At 39.4% G+C, this 22443-nt stretch overlaps 1 protein-coding gene across 9 annotated transcripts in view; it reads right to left on the bottom strand.

Moving 5' to 3' along the window:
- Positions 1 to 265: 265 nt before the first annotated feature.
- pmt (phosphoethanolamine methyltransferase) overlaps positions 266 to 22443 on the bottom strand; it is a 50160-nt gene continuing 27982 nt past the window's right edge. For 5 of the 9 annotated variants that reach the window (XM_079667842.1, XM_079667843.1, XM_079667844.1 and 2 more), the window contains 13 exons: positions 16429 to 16574; positions 16252 to 16307; positions 8991 to 9162; positions 4973 to 5128; positions 4419 to 4555; positions 3853 to 4004; positions 3507 to 3695; positions 2055 to 2144; positions 1849 to 1938; positions 1623 to 1745; positions 1297 to 1428; positions 542 to 658; positions 266 to 442 (listed from right to left, as the gene is read on the bottom strand). In XM_079667842.1, the coding sequence (XP_079523968.1) occupies positions 332 to 442; positions 542 to 658; positions 1297 to 1428; positions 1623 to 1745; positions 1849 to 1938; positions 2055 to 2144; positions 3507 to 3695; positions 3853 to 4004; positions 4419 to 4555; positions 4973 to 5128; positions 8991 to 9162; positions 16252 to 16307; positions 16429 to 16433 (1530 nt within the window). In that variant the 5' untranslated portion in view covers positions 16434 to 16574 and the 3' untranslated portion in view covers positions 266 to 331. Of the gene's footprint in view, positions 443 to 541; positions 659 to 1296; positions 1429 to 1622; positions 1746 to 1848; positions 1939 to 2054; positions 2145 to 3506; positions 3696 to 3852; positions 4005 to 4418; positions 4556 to 4972; positions 5129 to 8990; positions 9163 to 10715; positions 11151 to 16251; positions 16308 to 16428; positions 16575 to 22443 lie in introns of those variants that run through there. The other 4 variants (XM_079667849.1, XM_079667847.1, XM_079667848.1 and 1 more) reach the window with 3 other exon arrangements.

Below are 22443 nucleotides of genomic sequence, written 5' to 3'. Positions count from 1 at the left end.
CTCCAGAACACACAGATGGCCAGTTCGCCCCTGGGTGGAGGTGAAGGGAATTAGCACTTTTACAGCCTTTTTGGTGAGGTGGGGGAACTCGCTAGGCAGCCAAAAGTGTGCAACACTTTACTCATCTTTTTCTTGTTATTTTTTTTAACTGCTCACAAAGCACATGGCCAGGTTTAACAAACATTGCATGTTTTTCTTACTGTAACAATTGAATCGTTTTTTCCTAAACAAGCAATAAACCAAAAAAGACAAAATCAGTCAAAAAGTAATTAAGGAAAGAAACATTCCTCTTTTTTCCTTTTATTATCTTATAATTTCTTAGCGCCATCACTCAATCCTTTGTTGCATAAAAGAGTCCCCATCGTTGGTCTCCGCTGTTGGAACGCTCTAGTTTTTCTCTCCATCCTTTTACTATTGCCAAATAGTCCTCTTCAGAAAATTCCTGCAGGCCAGAGAGACAGGTATGATGAGCAGTCAAAGGATTAAGAGAGGAATTTCGGTTCAGTGGGTGACATTGGGTTGAAAGGTTGTGCATGCTTACCTGTATGAATTCATCTCTGATGAGCTCTGCTCTCTGCAGCTCTGTCTTTATCACCTGTATGAACTGGGCTGTTCGGTCTTCAGAGCGAACGTTGCAGAAACCAGCTTCCTGGATGAACTACAACAAGTAGAGACAGAGAGGGGAAAGCATAATGGGCACGGCACAAATAGCGGATGGACATTAGTAATACATTAGCAACATATCCACAGAGCACATAAAAGCAGTTGACTACCTTTTGCACAACAACTATTGTGCAAAAATCTTCCTAATGACATGCTTGTAGCTGAAGATCTACACCTGTTTCAAGTGAACAGGCCATCGTTAAACAGTAAAAGGAATATTCTTGTTCGATTGTGTTCTAGCTCAATAGCTAAGAATTTGATGAATTTATTAGACAGCCAACAGCACAGAGATGACTGGAATCTAGGAGAACGAGACATGAAAACATCGCATTTTGTGTTTATCTTTCACTAAAGACAATTTATTCTTTCTTGGCCTTAGGGACAAATGAACAACTTTGACAGCTTTAAGTGCATTTTGCTTATGTTGCAGAGTTTTCTGCTGCATAGTGAGGACAGACGAGCACCTTTTACAAGTCAAAGCTGTACCTGTCAGTGCTATCTGATTGATAGAGCTTATGCAATGCTTGTATATTCTGCCTAACATTTCTGTATTGATAATTCTTGCAACCCAACAATAGGGCAGTGTTTATCGTTTTCAAGGTATTAAATAATTATGCTCTACTGTATATTTACCTGGCCATACTGTGAAGGTGTGTGTAGGACATAGCCTCTCTGTTTCACGTAGGCCTGGAACGCTGGGGTCCAGGACTTCTCCCCACAGCAGTAATCGCTGATTAGCAACTTTCCACCCGGCTTTAACCATGACTGTGCACAAAGCAGACTGATAATTACAAAGAAAGGCAGCACAGACTGATCAAGAAATCGCGTTAAAGGCAATCGTTTCATCACAAAAATGTTGCTTTTATTTATTTTTTCATGTGTTTCAAGCTTTGCCCGACTTCCTCATAGGTTTTGAAATCAATTAAATGCTGTCCTTTAAAATATGAGAAAATGCTCACATGGAAGCGTTTGAAGAGGGCCAGTTTGTCGTCTATGTGCAGGATTGTGTCCCTGCTGTAGATCACATCAAAGGAAGCATCTGGGAACGACCTCTTGGTGGCATCAGCCACCTCAAACTGGACCTGTGGAGGAGCGCATGCAATTACTGATAAAAAAAGCAAACACACAAGATGAATATTATGTGTGGTATTTAAAACAATAGGATAACGGAACAGTTAGACGCACTGAAGGCAGCTTCTCAGTGATGGCCCTCTCCATGGCGGTGTCCACCATGTTGTCTGAAAGGTCCAAGCCAAGCACTTCCACTCCAAAGTTCTAAAATAAACATCATTGACATCATTATAGTCTTTTCAATCACTAGAATCCATTTACAATCCCTCTACTATAATTATTAAGGTCACTCTTACTATGCCATATTCCTCGGCTCTTACCTTAGCCATATAGAAGTCTCCTCCACCAATGCCGCAGCCAACATCTAGAACCTTCTGTCCGGGCTTCAGGTTCAGCAGGTCCACAAACTCCTGTCAACACAACAGAACCATTGTTTACTTAATCAAAACCTTAAGAGGTCAGGGTTAGCATTTATAGCAGGAAGGGAAGTAGGAGTATCTGCTGATAAAGCTGCTGTGATAGACGCTGGTTCTGTGTCTGCTGAAGGTCATTTGTAGCATCGGTTTGATAGCAAAGAGTTTACAGAAGCCTTTTTAATTATGTGAGCTTGCACTTAGCAGAATAGCAGTGCTTTGAGCTAAATGCTAATGTCTATCATGTCTAACATTATCATCTTCAGTCACAATATTCATTTATTTGCTGGGCTTTTAAGTTAACTTTCTCTTTTCTTTCTATAAAAAGTACCGTAATTTTCGGACTATAAGGCGCACCTGAATATAAGCCGCAGCAGCTAAATTGAATGATGTGTACATATATAAGCCGCACTGGACTATAAGCCGCAGGTGTTTTAATGTTTAATTACCATATGTAAGGGTTCGTGCACAGAGGGGATTGTCGGGAAAGAGATGGCTGTTTGAGGAAGCTCCCATTTATTAACATTTCAACAAACCAGTTGCATATTTGCATAACGTATTCAAGTGTCACCATTTAGTGCAATAGTAGCTACAGAACATGTACTGTGCTGTGTAAACTGTACTGTATCACATAGCGTTTCAGACACACAAACTTTTCAACTTTCAAACTTAAACGGTGCGCTCCCAGCGCACCTACCGGCAGTGATCTACAGCAGTGGTTTTCAACCAGTGGTACGGGGACAAACTGTTTCGCTCTCGTAATGTCTGTCTGTCTTGCTCTCGTTCTGTCTCTCGTACCACTCTCGGTTCCACTTTTACTTTTGCGCGCTACCTGTCTCACTCTTTTCCGGCCTCCAGCTTTTCCTGCTGGAGCCCGCCGCTTAAAGGTGGGGGGCGCGCACCGGCCATAGAGCCCATAGAGTTAAAGGTGGTGGACTGTAACCTGTAAAATCCATAGATTTAGGAGGTCCCCTAGTGGCCGTTAGCTGTAAAAATCCATAGATTAGCCGCACCGTTATATAAGCCGAAGCGTCAAAAAATGGGAAAAAAGGCGCGGCTTATAGTCCGAAAATAACGGTACCAATTTATTCATTCCAGCCCATGTCTCTTTTTCCCTATAACTATACAAACTGTTGTACAACACCAATGCTCATGTGCAAATTAAACTTTTGTAAGGTTTAGTATTTTTATAACTGGATGCTACTTCAGTCACCTCATATTTTCACATACTTCATAATGCTGCTACCTATTTACAATGAGAGCTGTACTCAATTCTATTTGTCTTTTTATCTGCACTTTCACTGTAACAACGTGCATAAGGATTTCAGATTTTGTTTTTAATTTCCTGACTTGTCCTACCTTGGTGGTGCTGGGCCCGCCTGTGCTGACGTATCCTGCCCCGAACATCTTTTCGTAGCGCAAGATGCTGCGGTTGGAGTACTGCTGGTTGTCCAGGAACTGCTGGAAGCTGTTGAATCCGTTCTGGGTGCCTGGGGAGCGGGGAACCTTCTCCAGAAGCCAGCAGATCTGATTTTGATTTTTTTTCATCTGGAAAAGTGGAAGACGAGGACAGAAAAGGATGGAGATAGAGGCAGGAAGTAAAGGGCAGGATGAAGAGGGTTAACTACAAATCCTCACACCTACATCACTCACTGTTATGTCCTACTTTATACCTTAAGTTATAGATAACCCTAAATGACTCTACCTGAACATAGGTCTGAACCTTCTTTTTCAACACAATGTCGAAACCAAACTTTTGGCCACCCTCTTGGACATCCACTTCCATCGATGTCATGAGGTGGTTGTATTGTGCTTCAGTGCGGTAGCAGGTGGGGTCAAAGTTCCTCTTGAAGTCGCCTTGGTAGAAAGTAACAAGTTAAAACAGATCCTATTCCTTATTATATTTATTATATATTGACTGCTGTGGCTGAACATTCATAATCAAATAAAGATTTATATTTCTGTATTGCAATTTCTTGATTGAGATTCAGTTTCTTGTTTGGGATTTGCTGATTCATTTGAGAACCTGTTGTAAAGATACTGTTGTGGCCTCATTAATATAGTATCACTACACATTAAGTAGTTTTAAAATAAATTTAAAAACACAAGTAAAGGCAAAACAAAGATAGCAGCTACAGACATGTATGTGTCTTAGATTTAAATATGTGCCCCTCAGCTGTTGTTAAGTCACTTTAACTCAGGGCCTTGAGTTGCTATTTAAAAAGTTCTTAAGGAAAGAGGGATGTGGTTGTTGTAATGTTGGCTCAGTACCTGACCGGTGGTTGCAGGATTCTCTGAAGAAGAGAAAGCCACCAGGCCGCAGCCAGCCCATCATCTTCTCTGTGAAGGACTGAAGCTCCCCGTCAGTCAGGTACATCAGCAGCCAGTTGGAGAAGATGAAGTCAATGCTAAGGAGAACAATACATTGATAGATTAAATTATGTTAAAAAAGCTTCAGTGCAGAGTTCAAGAATATCCTACAGTATGTATAATCTTGCAGCCATAAGAAGGTAGATGGCGCTAAATGACAACTAAGGGGATCACCCAAACTTGTATAATTCCTACTGAGGGCAGTCATAGATGTCTGTACTCATTTTCTTTCAACATTTGTAGAGATACTCAGTAAAAATCACAAATGTCAACATGCGTGTCCGTCAAGTGATACCATTAATCCCAAAGATACTTTTTTTCCATTGACTTAAACTTGCGAAGAAAAAAAAGAAGGTCCTTTATTTTGCCAACTCTAGAGCACTGCATGGTTTAACGTTGAATATACAAAATGTATATCTTTATCTATGCGTATCTATAGATATCTTAACACAAACCTGTTTTTGGGCATATCCAGCTTTGTGACGTCAGCTTGCAGGAAGGTAGCGTTACTATGGTGACCATTGTCCTGCCTGTTCCTCTCCACAAAGCTTTCCATGAAGTCCACAGCCGTCACATGGCCAGCCAGGGTCAGCAGGGAGCTTGTGTAGCGACTGTAGAGACACACCAGTATAAATCTCTTTATAGCTCATCTTAAATGCACAACCACAATTTAAAGGTCCCCTATTATACTGTTTTCCATTACTTTATTATAGGTCTCAGATATATACAAAACATGTCTCTGAAGTGTTTGGCCTCGAAATACCAAACAGATCATACATTATAGCATCCCATAAACCCCTCTGTTATGTTTCTTTTATGTTCTCTATGTTTCAAAAGTGCTGATTATCTGTCTGTTACTTTAGATGAAAATAACGAGCCACTCCCCACGCCCCTCTGCAAGCTATTTGGTTAAAAAGATACAATGGGGCCCTGCCTGACAGTACTGTAGCTTTGCCGATATCTGTGTTGATAGGTAATAGATTAAGAGCGGTGAATCAGCTTGGACACAGGAAGCGCTCAAACGTTTGTGTGAGTGTATCAAATTTAGAAGTGATTCCATGTCAGCCACAGCTTGCCACAAAAAATCAGACTGAGAGTGTATTCAACAAACTTAAACTAGCTTTAAAGTGTGTATCGACTTTGACCGTCTAGTCATTGTTGGTGATTTTAACATCCATGTTGACAACCCCCAGGACAGAGGGGCTAAAGAACTGTTTAGTGTTCTTGATAACTATGGACTGACTCAGCATGTGACGGAGCCCACGCACAATAAGGGGCACACTCTGGACTTAATTATCTCAAAGGGTCTGAATATCTCTGAGGTTGTGGTGACTGATGTTGCACTCTCTGATCATTCCTGTGTTTTCTTTGAGAGCTCTATTTCTGTTCACAAAAATGTTCAAAAAGAGGTAACCACAAAGCGATATTTAACTGAAAATACTAGGGAAATGTTTACTCAGAATTTTTCTTCCACACTTGCCCCTGCTAACATCTCAGTAAATGAGCTAGTAGATCATTTTAATTCAAAAATTAAAAATGTTATACTGTAGATGCCATTGCTCCAACTAAGGTAAAGGAAGTGACTGGGAAGAAAATATCTCCATGGAGAAAGGCCATGACCGTGAGAACAGAGAAAAAAAGGAGTGTCGAAAAGCTGAATGCAGGTGGCAAAAAAAACAATCTCTAGGTGCACTTTGAAATCTATAAAGAGAGACTTGGCCTTTATAATTTGGAATTTAAATTTGCCCGACAGTCTTTCTTCTCTGATATCATTACCAAAAACAAAAACAACGCACGTGCCTTGTTGGCTACCATCGACAGACTAACTAACCCCCCAGTGTCAGTAGCCTCTGAATTTCTATCCACCAGGGCATGCAATGATTTTGCCTTCTTCTTCACTGACAAAATTCAGAAAATCAGACAAGCAGTTAGTGCCTCTGCATCAGGTACAGCAAATGTTTTGTCCCTGTGTCCACTTAAAATCAATTCAAACACCATGACACAATTCCATCAGATTAATGATAAAAACCTAGAGGACATTATACAACTTCTGAAATCCTCCTCCTGCTGCCTTGATATTATTCCAACAGGGTTTTTCAAAAATGTTTTTCCTTGCATGGCCTCAGATCTACTTCATATACTAAACAAGTCTCTTCACTCAGGTGTTTTTCCACAGGCCCTGAAAACTGCAGTCATTAAACCGCTCTGAAAAAGCATAATCTAGACCAGCGGTCGCCAACCAGTCGATCGCGATCGACGAGTGTGGTGCGGGTAGATCGCGGACCGTTAAAAAAAAAAGTAACAAAAGAAAGAAAAATAAAATAAAAATAATAATAATAATGTTCGAAAAATACGTTTTTAGATGTAAACCTATCATCCACCACCCCGGTAGCAGGTGCCACTTGATTGACGTATATTTGAGACACCTCAATAATAGAATACATTAACCGTGCTTTACGTGAACCTCATCATGACACAAGAGACAACGGCAGGACTGTAATTTCCCGTGTTCAGTGAACGCAACAGAGGCAAGACACCAGATCAATCAAAGAGTTGCATGGAAATACACGTGTGCTTGTTTCATTCAAGCTCAGCTCTGTATGTGTGTCTGGCAATAGCGCATTTAGTGTGGGAGAGAGAGGGAGAGAGGGAGGGAGAGAGGGAGAGAGAGAGGGAGAGTGGGAGAGAGAGGGACCGGTGCTAGCGGGGACCTTGATGTTAATATCTGGTTAGCTAACTGCACTAACGGACATAAGGAGCTGTTTCCACAACAATCTGGAGGAGAGTCCTCTCCTGTCAGACTGAGGGGCTCAGGTGAGCTAAAGGACTCTGAGTGTTGAGAACGGTTTTGTCACAAAGATTATTTCCGCGGCACACCTTCATATGATCATTATAGTTATACAAACAATAAGAGAATAAATGAAAAACAGGTATGAAATAGCCTACTACTGTATATGGCAGTAAAACAAGAATACAGTTTAAAAGGAGAGTGATTTGTAAAATATCCATAAAGAAAAAGAAAAATCTGTTTACAGTTCTGTTTCATATGGGTGCTGAGAGAGGTATCCATAGATCTCTTCATGTTGCTCTCAAAGTGCACCAGATTGATGCTTTCAACTTCAATATTTAAAAAAAAATCTTTCCGGGGGAGCATCCCCGCAGACCCCCCTAGAGGAGGTGAGGATCCCCCTAGAGGAGGTGAGGTCCGCCCCCCAATAGCACTTTACCCCTGCCTATATGCCGTGAGCTGATTATGGAGCCTTCATTGTAACAGTAATTCAGATGCAATTAGCCTATATAAAAGGCCTCAAATTGGAAGCATTGTGGGCCGTCTTTTTCACTCAATTCTGCAATAGGTAGATCTCGCCTTTCACCTAGGCTGAGGTCGGTGATCTTGGGCTTAAAAAGGTTGGTGACCACTGATCTAGACGCTTCAGTAATGAACAATTACAGGCCCATATCAAACCTCCCATTTCTAGGTAAAATCATTGAAAAAGTAGTTTTTCAACAGTTGAGTAATTTCTTGCATTTAAATAATTGTTGATTTCGTCCAAACCACAGCACTGAGACTGCTCTTGTAAAGGTCTTCAATGACACCCACTTAAACACAGACAGTGGCAGAACTTCAGTGTTAGTATTATTAGATCTCAGTGCTGCGTTTGACACTGTTGACCATAACATATATTACTAGACTGACTGGAAAACCGGGTGGGACTTTCATCAACAAACTCCCAGAAACCTGCAGGTCCGCTGCAACTCTGACTACTTTTAAATCCAGGCTGAAGACTTATCTTTTTGTCGCTGCTTTTAATTGAAGCTGAGCCATTGTGTTCATCAGTAAAGTGGAACTTCTGTGTGAACTATTCATATCTTAAACTAAACTGTAACTTTTTATTCATGTACTTTTTATTCATGTATTTTTTCTTTTAATGTTTATTTTATTATCTATTTTTATATTTATAATATATATTTATTAATATCTTTCATTTTTGTAAAGCACCTTGAATTGCCTTGTGTTGAAAGGTGCTATATAAATAAACTTGCCTTGCCTAGGAGGAGATTCAGGTGATAAGGTGGGCGGGGGTTACCTTGGTTGGTTATTGGCTAATGGTTACACAAGCCAAAAAAATCATCATGATTATGACATCATAAAGTAGCCAAAATCTGATCAGCTCATTTTCAGACGGATTTTTATATAAATGGATCAGGAGAAAAAGGGAGTAAATATTTTTTTTCCAGAAACTTTCAGAATCTCTTCACACAGAGGGGACACATGTTTGTGTATAAAAGACAGGAAAAAGTGGATTTTGCATAATGGGTGAACTTTAAGTTGATTTTTTAACACAAAATAAATCTAGTCACATGAATTTGAACGTAACCTTTGTTGACAGGCATAAATTACATATAGATCCTGAAAGCCCCCCTCACACACATCCACTTCTACTAACAGCCGTAATGCAGCTGTGTTCTCACCCGATGCCAGCTCCCAGCTCCAGCACTCTGGATCCGGTCAGGCAGGGCAGCAGCGACAGGATCTCCGGCAGCTCATGCTGAGTCAGCTCCTTGGCACGAGAGTCCAGCATCATCTCCTCCACTGTGGCATCCTTCGAGTGCTCTTTCCAAAACTCTGTCATGTTGTTACGAGCTGAGAAGCACACAGGTGATCAGATTTACAGTAGGTGCTAGAGCGACCAACGCAATATTTGTTATTACAGGAGGCTTGGTCAAAAAAAATATAATAAGGCTACAACACCAACTCTGGAATATATGGCAGAGGTCAAAAAACCCTACCTGTGAATCATCTACTGCAGGGGTGTCAAACTAAATTTAATTGCGGGCCACATTAGCATTATGGTTGCACTCAAAGGGCCGGTTGTAACTTGAAGACTATATAAATATACATGTATAATATATATTAAATAATATATTACATTACATTATTGGCTCTGCATTGGATTATTATCAGTTCTAGTAATAACTACGTCTGAAAGCAGAAGTCGAGGGCACATAATTGAAAGCAAATACTCAACAATGACATCAATTTTATTGTATATTATATTCTTTGCAAGCTCTTGCGGGCCACATAAAAAAGAAGAACAGAGTCCAACCAGTCCAATCATTCATTACATTTGAATGTGACATTTTAAAGAGATGTACGTTAATAGATGACTTAAAAAAAAAATTCAAGACAGATTAACCACTCGTCCAGTTATAGCAAGTCATCTTTAAAAAAAAAAAAAACCTGATGTGGCACGTACATGGCTATGCTGTATATCACTGCACTTAATCAGAAGTTTTGCATGTTTTTGTCTGTAGAACATGTATTTTTACCTACTTAGATGCCAAAACAGTTTTTTATTTGCTTTGTCAAAAGTTGGACTATTGCAACACATGATCGCAGTAAATGTGGCAGAAGAAAAGCCTCCCCAAAATATCCTGATCCAGGTTATCTAGCAACTTTGCAGAAAGCCAAGAAATCCATTCATTTTTTTAAAGATGTACCAGCACATACAATAATGCAATTACCCCAATGTTGCAATATAAGTTAATATAAAATAGCATGAACTATAGCTTTAATATTTATAGGAGCAGCAACAACAAGTGTAGAAACACTTAAACAAACTTTAAAATATCAAGTTCTTCTTATTTTAAACTTCCCTGATCTTTTGTTGTACCAGACATCCTTTAAATCCTGTGTTTTTAAGCTGCCAACAAGCACAGTATTGCACTAACCTCCGATCCTCTAGGTAAAGTAAATGCCTTCACAGTATACTATCTGGTTACACCCTACTAATTACAGTACTAGGCGTGTGGTGTAGTAGGTAGTGCGTAGGTGTTCGGATCAGGTGATCACTGGTTCAAACCCTACTGCAGTCAGCATGTCGTTGTGTCCCTGAGACACTTCACCCCAAATTGCTCCTGTGGGGATTGTCCACAGTATTGAGTATATAAGTCATTTTGGATAAAAGCGTCTAACAAGTAACACGTAAGGTAATGTACTATTAACGTTTGATCAGACAAAAGCTCCAGGGCTGATTTGATTTCTGAAAACCACATTCCAGCAGGATTACTTTCAGTAGCTGAGTGAACAATTAGCAAAAAACAACATGAGGCAGCTCCAACACAGCCAAAAGCTGCATCAGACTTAAAGACACATACAATTAAGTGTATACATGAGTAAAAACAAAACATATTTACAGCTCGCCTCGTACCCATCATGTTGATCTTTGGTTGATTTCAACTGTTGTAAAATATTCCTTTTCTTCCAATGTAGTCTTGCAATAACCAGTTATTAAAATAGGGTTACTACAGTGTGTAACCCCTCTTTGACTGAGGGTTTCAGCGCGCGTGGATGCTCTTTAAATAACGGCACCTAAACAAACACCACAGGGTCACTGGTCTATCAGAGGCACGTTTATTCCCCTGACAGCGTGTGCGCCTAACTAACCCCCAAAACACATCGAAGAGTTTTTTCAGCCACAGAAAAGTCAGTGGTGTTCACTCTCGACGGAGGTTTCAGTTGGATTTTTAGGTGTGTATGGGTCCCCTCCCCGGCTCGCTCCAGGATCACTGCGCCGCCGTTTTAGCTGACAAGCGGGAACCGTCCGTGGCATCCGTCGCTTACGCAACATTGCCTCAGCTGAAAGCCCTCGCGCTACTAAGGTCGAGAGAGGTGCTGAGCAGCCACGCCGCTAAAACTGTAGTTTAAATGGAGATGCAAAACAACTTCCTGATATCCTCCTGACGTCCTCGCGACGTAGGAGGCGACAGGTGCATCGTTTAGTTTAGTTTTGATAAAACATTCATGTTTGTTGAAATGAGTGTTACACCAAATGAGGTGATAGTGAAAAGCTTTATCGGAGTTAAAGTGTTGGGCTACGCCTTTAAAAAAAAAAATGTTTTAGGTACATTTGGGTTGCCATGTTGTGAAAAATCCTTCATCAGTTGACCACTAAACCTGCTAAAAGCAGGGCCGGCTCTAGCGATTTGATGCCCTAGGCGAGATTTTAGCTGGCGCCCCCGCCCCCTAAAGAAATATATAAAGAATAAATGAAAAATCTCTACAAAAGACAAATACACCTCAAAAACAGAAACGGCATCAAATGTATTCAGTATTCAGTGGCGTTTTTATATGTACAAAAGTGGTGGGGCACAAAAAACGTAGATGTCTATATATAAGCTTCTGCAGTGAGGTTCATGGCTGGTGAGGCACTGACACTGAGTCTTCAGGTTTAGAAATATTATATTTTGACCTAAATCAAAATATTATATTTTCAAAAGCTTTTTTTGTCTGATGCTTTGATTAATTTTAAACAGACAGTTCAACAAAAGGATACCCAAAAAATGTAATTTTATAATTTAAATATTGAATTGTTCTCTCTTAGTAAGATCCATTTTCAATACATTTTTTGTAAAAGTCCTCCTTATCTTCTTGTAGTTTCAAAAGTCCATCATAAATCTAATCGATAGATTTATGATTAGAAAATTATAAAACTAGGGTAGACATGTGGATATTATCCGGCTGAACTAAAAACGTGCATTTATCTAACAGGTACGTTTCCCACAGATCTTATTTTGAGCTATTTTCTAAAATCCTATGGAAAAATCTCATTGCTTTTTTGTGGAGGGAACCAATGCGCAGCTTACTTCCGGGTTTTAAGACGCGTCTCTCGTTTCCTCTTCCTCTCTCTCATTTCCTCTACACACCACACTTTTCGCGGCACACGTACTTACAGCCAATCAGCTCTGAATTGTGTGAGATGACGTATGGTGGGGATGGCAGCTCAGTGCCCCTATGGTCATTATTTGTTTGCCACACACATTAAATAGGACAATACTCTGAGCATGTGCAGTGTAGTTTTTACAGTCACCGTTCAATTAGACAGTGAGAGGGAGGGCATGATCGGGTTTTGTCCCACATGGCTCTAAACAGCTCAATAGGCACACACTGTAGACACTAATTAGAAGAACACAGACTAAAACAGCAATGTACAGACGAATCAGATGATTAAACATGATCCAAAGATATATTTTATATATTTTTTTATTTATCTTTTGCATTTTGTTGTAATCATTATTTGTAATACTTTCTGCTGACACTAGGTGGGGCTGTACCCGGGAATAAATGTTTGAACATTTTAAAGTAAAATGCTTCAATCTGGTGCACTTTGAGCACACAATTACTAGAGACTAGATCTAGGGGACTACAACTCTAAACACCCATATGAAAAAGATCGGTTTACATTTTAATAATCAAATAAGTATGTGAACATAACCAATAACCTACCATAGCCAATAACAAATAAATGTAACTTATTTTATTTGTGTTGTTCATTCATATCTTATTTTACCTAGTTAACATTTATTTAGTAATGCACATTTTTATTTCTCCAGTTTCAAACGATATGTTTGGTTTACTGTCCTAGTATACATTGAAGTTATTTCAAACCAGTTTATCCCAATCATTATAAAGGAGTGCCTTGGAAATATTTACATAAATTGTGATCAAACCGTTTGAGACCCACTATGACTATGATAACTTAGACTAAAGTTAACTATCTAAATACTGAGAGAGTCCTTTACCTCACTGAGCTGTAGTTATCAGCCTCTCAGTCTGTCAGGAGAGGGATCCCCTCCACATTTGTTGTAAAAACATCTTCTTCTTATATCCGTTAGCGCAGCCACCAGTTGTTAATAACAACAGCGCCGGTGTTGTGCCGTAGGTTGAAGGCTTGCTGGAAATTGAAGCCCTGTTCAAAGGTGACGTCATCGCCTGTATTGAGCGTTCGCCTAGTTTTACAAGCTTTTTTCTCTCTTTTGAATGATATATTTCCCATCAGATTAAACAGCAAAAGGCTGAATAAATAATGTGCATACAATTGCGAGGTGGCTCGTTTTAAGGACACAATCTTCGTATTGGTACAAACTTTAGTTTTTAAGTGTAGTCCCAATCTGTTATGTTCCTCCTTCCTACGGAACAGACAATGAAAGGATAAGATGTCATTTGTCAGTATAGTCCTATTTCTTAAAACCTTCTCTGTTGTTTAAGTGTCTGATACTTGATAACCACGAATAATAAGCAATGATATAACAGTAATGATATAACATATATGATAATGTCAGACACTGTGTTGATTTCAATCAAGCCTAAAAGATAATTTGTTCAAACTAGCTTCACTCGCTTTGTTGTAGCTGCCGGATTTGGAAGCCCTTCTTTAGTTTTTCACCTGTTGGGCCCAGAGTAAAATGCTTTTGTGAGCACAAACTAGAGGGGAACAGCAAACACCAGTGTGATTTTGGTGATGTTGTGACTATCCTGGACAAAGATATAGGGGGGGGTTCCAAATCCGGCAGCCACAAGATAAGATCAATAATACACTTTATAAGATCAATAACACACTTTATTTTAGGGTACCTTTGAAAACATTCAATATCACTTTAAAATCAAATAAAAAATGAAATGTGAGTGGCATTAGAATACAAAAATGCGCTGAGTAGGAAACCAGAGAGGAAAATGACATTCAAAGGAGCAATTAAAGCGAGTGAAGCCAGTTTGAACAAATTATCTTTTAGGCTTGATTGAAAATAACACAGTGTCTGACATTATCATATATGTTATATCATTACTTTTATATCATTGCTTAATATTTGTGGTTATCAAATATCAGACACTTAAACAACAGAGAAGGTTTTAAGAAATAGGACTATACTGACAAATGACATCTTATCCTTTCATTGTCTGTTCTGTAGGAAGTAGGAACATAACAGAGTGGGACTACACTTCAAAATGAAAGTTTTTTTCAATACGAAGATTGTGTCCTTAAAACGAGCCACCTCACAATTGTATGCACATTATTTATTCAGCCGTTTTTCTGTTTAATCTGATGGGAAATATATCATTCAAAAGAGAGAAAAAAGCTTAGAAAACTAGGCGATTGTCAATACAGGCGATGACGTCACCTTTGCGCGTCCCCAAGAACAGGCTTCAATCTACGGCAAGCCTTCAACCTACGGCACAACACCGGTACTTACAGCACCCATCGTACAGGGAAAATGAAAAGTGTAACCGGGGTGAAAAGGGTGTTACCTTTACTTAATTATTAATGTTGTTACATCAAGGGTGAAAATTAGGATGAGCATTGAGCACCAACGGTCAAAAGCGTTTTTCCCCCAGAGCTGCCAGCGCAGCGCCCCCCCCCCCCCCCCCCCCAGATCTGGCGCCCTATGCGAACATCTATAACGCCAATGCTAAGGACCGGCCCTGGCTAAGACCATTGAGTTATAATAAAAGTTAATAAGCCGTAAACTCTCTTAAACATGTTAAAAGAGTTATGCGTATTGTCTAACTTTCTAGTAACCATCATGAAAAGTGAGCACGTCAATCATACACGTTTATATAAGTCATTGATTGATTACAAAAAACAAGTATTTTCAATTTACCTGGCAACTCAATAGTTGTTTCAATGGTTACTAACCTATATTTATATAAAAAAAAACATTAAATGTACCTTTAATAACAGACACATTTACAACTTATAAATCCCTGAAATTGAAAAAAGGTTGTTAATCAATTCATATGCTCAGCAGGATACTGAACGATTTAGGAGACTGGCAGTGTGATAGAGAATTAGTGAGAAATAATGAGATCTCTTAAGTTAGTGAAGTGTATAGGGTTCATCATACCTACACATTGAGGCTGGCAGACCTTTCTCTGCAGTGAGTAGGTGGTGTAGCTATAGAGACAGATATTTTATATCTGAAGTGCACATGTTTACTTTGTGAGTGTGTTCCTTAACCTGGACGCTTGCCGAGTTTGGCTATGTTGCGTCACTGTTGTATTCCTGCCAAGTTTTTATCAAAACACAGACACAACAGCTCAAACAACTGAACAGAGACCACCTAAAAAAGGAGGGTCTTGGTTTGCTGTCAATCAACATTAGCGTGGTTCGATTTTGGGGAGCCAATCACAAGATATCGAGAAAGTTTATGATGCAAGAATGAATTTCTTTTTTATTTGATGTGGAACAAATTACCCAAACTACACGTGTGACTTTGACCTGTGATGGTTTAAAGCCGCGGTGTTGAACTGTTGATAGTTCATGTCGTGGCATGTCATGGCAGTTCAACAGTCATGGCAGAAAATGTTTATATTCTTATCCTAAAATTATTGATATTTTCTTTAAGTTTGGCTCATTAAGTCATATTCATCAAACTATCTTGAATTGATTAAACCTATTCATGAAGTGTGCATTAAGGATATCTTAACATTAGCATTCTCCTATTATTGCTATTAAATTGTTGCACAACATACATTCTTAAAAAAATGTTATTAAAAAAAGATCAGCAAATTGACCAGCTATGGTGACAATATGTTGAACAGAATATACATTTAGCAATACATTTCAATGTTAATGTATGTAAATTCAACCTAATATTCAAACTCCTGATGAAAAGCAGAAATATTGTTTTTAAGAGTGAGAGAAAAGGCTCTTGGCTCTTGATCAGTAACGCGCGTGACCTTTTTTGGATGACTTGATGTGTGGATTTGACTTTTTACACAGTTCCAACGTCACCACATCCAAAGTTCATGGTAACCAGAGTGAACTGGACGAGGTCAGGAGGTGTTTTGTCCCTATCCATGATGTCCCTATACTTTAAATAAACAATACAATTTCATATGTGGATCATCTTAACGTCAGTAAGTCTAGTGAATATGTGCATAATATATACTCACTGTCCATTTGACTGTGTTTGTTGGTGTTTCCTGAGCTGTGTCCTTCCTGTGTGGAGCTGAATCAGAACCCAGTCAGTAATTTAGGCATTGGTAAAAAAAGAAACAAATAATTAATATACAGTGTAATATATAAAAAACGAGTTAATCTGTGAACTTGGAAACATAATGCAATCTCACCACATGTTCCATTCAATAGCCGGTTTGGAGCTTTACATTCACGAAGGACAACAAGTGTTTGTTTTATTTAAACATCTACAGCTCCATGACAACCGAGCAACTCCATCTGCTGAGGACCCTTTGGTGTGATTTTCTTGAACCTAATGCTTGAACAGAAACAAATAGGTAATACACTGGATAATTATCTAAGACAAGTTGTAAGACCTGAAGTATTTATTGTTAAAAGAATGTCTGAGAAGGAGGCTTCTCCTCCAGAAAATACTGCTATCTTTTCTTTAAACAAACAAGCTGGAATTAGGAAACATTTCGGAAGTGTATTTTCAGGAGTCAGAATCTCCAGCACACTGAAGACGAGTTTGTAAATTATTACACAGTGATAATATTGACATTAATGTTGCAAATATATTTCTGTCCTTAAGGAAAATATGACATACAGCGATCGCTTGTGGTCAGATTTTGTTCTTTTTTTGTTTTTGTAGGCAAACTTCTATTTGGAAACTAGAGATTAAAGTGGGCAGAAAGAGCGACATGTGAAAGCCAGAGCAGGTGTTTTAATGAATCACACTGGTGTATAAAACACCTCAATGCACAAAACTCTCCAAAGAGAATTTCAAAGTAAATGACACATTCACTCTTGTCCACTAGATGTCAGGAAAGGCCCACACAAAATCAACGACAGTGTTTTTAAATCGAGGGGTATGGGATGTTCGTGTGCTGTAGAAACCACAGGGCCAAGGCTGATTTAAAAACATCTTAAGTTGGCAAAGCAGGACACTCATTACATTACAATGTTTATCTAAGCAGAGAAAAGGCTTTATCAAAGCTAACATTATACTCTTCTTAGTGTTCAACTCGGTCTGTAATATAGAGGTATACTTAAAATCCTTCCATTCCAAATGACATTGAGAAATTATGCCTTGGATGTTGTCAATTCCTTTTATCATTACCAGCATGATTTTCTCACACTTATCGCAAAAACTCAGACGCCATGGCGTAAAACTGGAAACTTGCAAGAAGGAGTAATTGCAGAGAGGTAGAAACAGTCTATAACTTGGCTTCATGTGTTAGTTTTATAATGTCTGTAATTTCATTGTTAAACAGTAGATTTTTAAAAACATTCAAATGTGTTTTGCCTCAGCTGCACTGACGCTCAAAGCCTTTGTAGGCCCACCTTTTCCCCATTCAGGAAATGGATCACAAATCAATAAGGGAATCCACAAATAAGCAGATTCAATAATAGCAATATTACAAATAAAATGTAATCAATTCCCGTCACTAATGAATTCAACAATTTTACAGAGCTCGAAAAATGTTGTGGCAAACTGCTCTCAGAGCCTTTCTCAAAATGTTCATTTAAACGTCACAGATGATGATGAAATATGCTGCAAAATGGCAGGCATCTTCACAGTTATTCATGGAGTCAGAACATAATCCTTTTTCTGCTTATTTACCTAAATAAATGAAGCAGCGCATCAAGGCCGAGGTTTAAGAAATCTCTTGTTTGGAGCTCTGCAAGTGTGCAGGCTCTACATTTCTCGCATGAAGAGAGGTGTAATGATTATAATAGTCCACTGTGATCATCACTTATAAATATTCATGAAGCCTTTCATGTAGGAGACGGCTTGTTTTCTTTTGCCTGCAACGCTCCAAAATTAGCAACATCCCTCGGGATAGAAGAGTATCTTTGTCCATTTTACAAACAGGTTCTCCTAACAGAGGAAGACAGCGAGAATCTTTTACAGCCTAAGTGCTGCTGCAGTAGGTGGAGAAAAAATGATAAAAACGTGTTGTGTCAATATGATACGGGAAATAAATAAAGACGTATTGTATGTGTTCTTGGCCCCAGGGAGAAAATAAAGTAATTGCACTTCACTTGAACTTGAGTGCAGAGGAGTCGTCACTGGAGGGAAATGAAACATCTTTGCACATTAAAGATTCATTGGAAATCTCACAAACCTCATCTCAGTTATGCCGATATACTTACTCCCAGGAGGGAAGGTGAAAGGTGGAATAAACCATCAGCGGTGAGAGCCTGCATGATGTATGTCAAATGTATTTATTTATTGATTTGACTACAGGGGATGCATTGATGAATTATCGAATACCACAGGCATAAAAAAGCTCTTAAAAATAACATTTGACTGTGTGTGTTAAGCTGGTCTGTCTGCATCAATCCTTTCCTCTCTATATGAACCCCATGAGGGCGGAGTCGACTACGCTATCGATTGGTCTGTGTGGAAACTCTTGCTGCTGTTCATCCTTTCTTAGGCCCATTCCCAAACCGCCCCCTACACCCTACCCCTCCGTTTGCGCGTTCACGCGGAGGGTCCGCCATATTGAAGGCTGTTCCAAACCAACGAGTGTGGAGCGGTGTGGAGGGGGAGTGGGCTATCAAGCCCTCAAACAGCGAGTCTGCAGCGGTGCTGACTTGAGACCGGTCTCTACCTGACGGGAGTCACGCTGTGTGTGTCCGTCAGGAAACACGCTGTTTACAAGTAGTTCCAGCAAACATCCACTGATAAACTGCGATGTTAACAACCTCATGATAGCCTCATATGTTTTAACTTAGGATCATACCTGTGTTTAGTCTAGAAAAAGGTAAATGTGTGCATTTTATTATAAAGTTGTGTATATTTACAGAATGTTGCAAAAACTAAGAAGCTTATAAACATCAGGTTTAAAACTAAAAGAGCTTTGAAACACAATGAAAGATGTTTGGAGTTTTATTTGAGTTATTAATTTACATTTTTTTTCTAAGAGATGCTGATTTGAAACCGTTGTTACATAGAGTTACGGCATTTCCTGTTTCTGCCGGAGAGAGGGGAGGCCGTCCCAAAGCTTGCTGCTGTATTTACTCCCTCCATCTGACAGGAGGGAGCCTCGTTGAGCTGCAAGTGTGGCTACAGACGGAGTTCACTCCGTCACGGAGGGGTAGGGTCGAGGGAGTGGTTTGGGATTGGGCCAGAGTTTCTCTTTGTCAAGGACAAATGGAGACACAGAGACATAGTCAATATCCTCTTGTGCTTCCTGGAGCATGCCCTCTCAGTAGAAAGCAACACAGGGTCATTACAGCTCTCACTTCAGAACACTTTCTTGGGTCTAAAAATAAAAGCTTTTCTCTACAGATCATTGATGATAAGTAGACACTGGGTCTATATCTGCATCCACATGGGAATTGATTTCTCATCGACATTGTTATGAACTCAACAACAAAAGCAGGCAGGTTGTGGAAACAACTTCTGGCTCAGGGCAAACATGTCAGAAGTGCAATTATGTCTTTGGACTTTGAACTATGCAATTAATCTAAGGATAAAGGGGTTTCCATTTGATATGTTGCCCTGAAGCCATGATCAGTCCACATGATCCACAGCAGTTATGTAGGAGGAGAGTGTGGCACACTGACCCCTCTCCTTGAGTTACTTACATTTTAAAAAGTGATGATTTACTGTAAGGCAAAGTCTTAGGCAGGTGCGACAAATAATATACTGTGGCCCAAAAAGTAATGTACCCAGTTATAACTCGTCCCAAAGTTCAAATGTATACGCAAACAGCACCGGCACTGTAAACATAGCCTGCAAAATAAAACAAACACACCAATGTTGGGCAGCAGCACCTCCCAGCATCCACATAAATCAAGGTAGTAGATTTAAAGTTTAGGGCTATCACTATGAGCAGCAACGCTCTAAATATTGACAAATAAATCCAGGAAAATGGCCAAAAAGAAAACTGGTAGTGGCCTGGCTGGGTGTATAATTCCCGGCCTGACTTATTGTCCCAGTCCGGCCCTGGAAGTAGCCTTTTGTTTTTATGCAGCATACTGTACCTGGAACAAACTCTCAGAAAACATTATTTGTTTTCTTTAAAATCAAATAATTTCTTACACTGCACTGTAACTTTATTCTTGTATTTGATATCGGACTTGATCTATTTTAGCTTAGTTTAGCTTAGTTTAATCTTGTATGCTTTTTGTTGGTTTAAACCATGAATCTTAGAATTGTAATTGAATGGCCTTCCCTTTCATGCAAATGTGATATTTAAATAAACTTGCATTGCCTAGACAATACAGTTTCAAATACAGGTACAATTCACTATCTTTCCATGAAGCTCAGCACGGGAAAGAGCATTTTGTACTAAAATGAACTGCAGCTTAGAGGAGTTTCATTAAACACCCGTCTCAGACTGCTGAAGCCTTGATTAGCTTAACTAAACCCACAAAGCCATTTCTCACAGAACAAAGCCTGTGGATTTCACACAAGGAATAACTTTTCTTATAACACTTTTACTTTACATTTATGTGACTTTTGTATTACATGATTGACATAAATATGGCACTTGTCATAAATGTTTCGTTGTTGCAATTTGTGTGCGTTTGATGCTTGTTACATCAGAAAAATGAACGCTGTGAAGTCACCAGAGAGGCCTCGTCAGAGTATAATGCCTGGAGGGAAATACAGAGACAGGAGACATGTGTTTCCCAGCTCAATAAACCGTCAGGACGGAGCAACATCCCTCAGAGGCCGGCATGCTTTGTGAACATGATTTGATGCATGAAAGAAGTCTACCTTTTATGGCAAATCCTCACCTGACTAATCCTTCACTGAGCGACTTAAAACCAGAGACGGTGTGAGGCTGAGACACGAACAATGTTGGGAAAGTGAAGAGGAACAGGGGAGAGGAACGTGAGGGTAACGCTTGTCCCTCAACAATGACAACAGCTTTAAACAAAGGATTTACATATTAAAGATGTAGCCTACCTGGATCCCAGGTGTAAAAGCGGTTTGCATTACAAGTCTAAAAAACTTCTCCAGACAAGTTAAGTTTACGTTTTTTTGTTTAAAAAGAAATTGGCAACATGTGTTAATTTAACAAGATTAATGCATACTGGAACATGATTGGCTTCATATTTGTGATATCACAGGTTTGTACATCGTGTATCCAATTCTTGTCCTTTTTTTATGTGAATCAAGAATACTTTAAACTTCAATTTAACAGATTAAACACAGAAGCTGTTAAATTATTTTGTGGGTTTTACTAACACAACAGCATGATACAAAAATGTATAACTTCAACAAAACTGGGAACAGCTATAACATTAAAATATTACCTACAAGTGGTCAAAGTTATATTTTAGCTGCATTACTTTTACGAAAAATACAATGTTGAATGCTTGCATTGACAACTCTAATAAACTTCCATTAAATCATATTGGAATTGTTTACATCACATTTAAACATCATAAAGCGTACAGTAGGTGGCAGTATGCACCTTGACTTTGCAGCTGTAGGCAAAAGTCTGCTTCCTATCAGTTTTGGGTTTCTGATGAATCACATTTCCAACATGTGACAAACTGTTTTATGAAACTGTTTGCAGCCATATATGTCTCATTTCTCTCCTCAGGTGGGATTGTGCCACTAATACCACCTGCTCACTCTTAGGAGACCACAACATTTGAATTTTGCTATACAATTAAGTCGTCTTCTTAAGAGAACAGCAGCAGTGCAATGATTAGCTGTCCATGTCAGAGGACTCATTGCTCAGTAACTACAGTTGATATGACACTTATTAAAAACAAGTCTGACCTGTTGTTTAAAAAGTCTTATATCCCTCCCTACAGGCCAATCACGCAGGCTGCAGGGGCCCCCGCCCAGAGGGCCTCAGCTGCTGTGCGCAGTTCTCTGCGCAACCCTCCCCCCGCTGACACGCGAGAGGTGACAAGGGGAGCACGTCTGTAACCCGACACCGTTGCAATGAATCGACATCTGACCAATCACGGCTTTGATACGGCCACTAGTGCAGGTGAAGAGATATCGGTGAAAATACAGTTTCAGTCCGGCGCAAGCAAGAGGAAAAAAAAACAAAACATGAAGAAACTAGAGCATCACTCGAAGGTGGGTTATTGTATGACTCAAATGTACAACTTGCGAATGTTGTATAAGTCAAATTGCCATCAGCTGCAATTCACGACATGAAGAGTCTCTGCATAGCATATAGGCTAATGGAGATGCAGTTATTTCC

Source organism: Notothenia rossii, assembly GCF_949606895.1.
Source record: "Notothenia rossii genome assembly, chromosome: 3".
NCBI lineage: Eukaryota > Metazoa > Chordata > Actinopteri > Perciformes > Nototheniidae > Notothenia > Notothenia rossii.
Note: the sequence above shows the minus strand (reverse complement) of the source record. Positions and strands in the feature narration are given on the sequence as shown.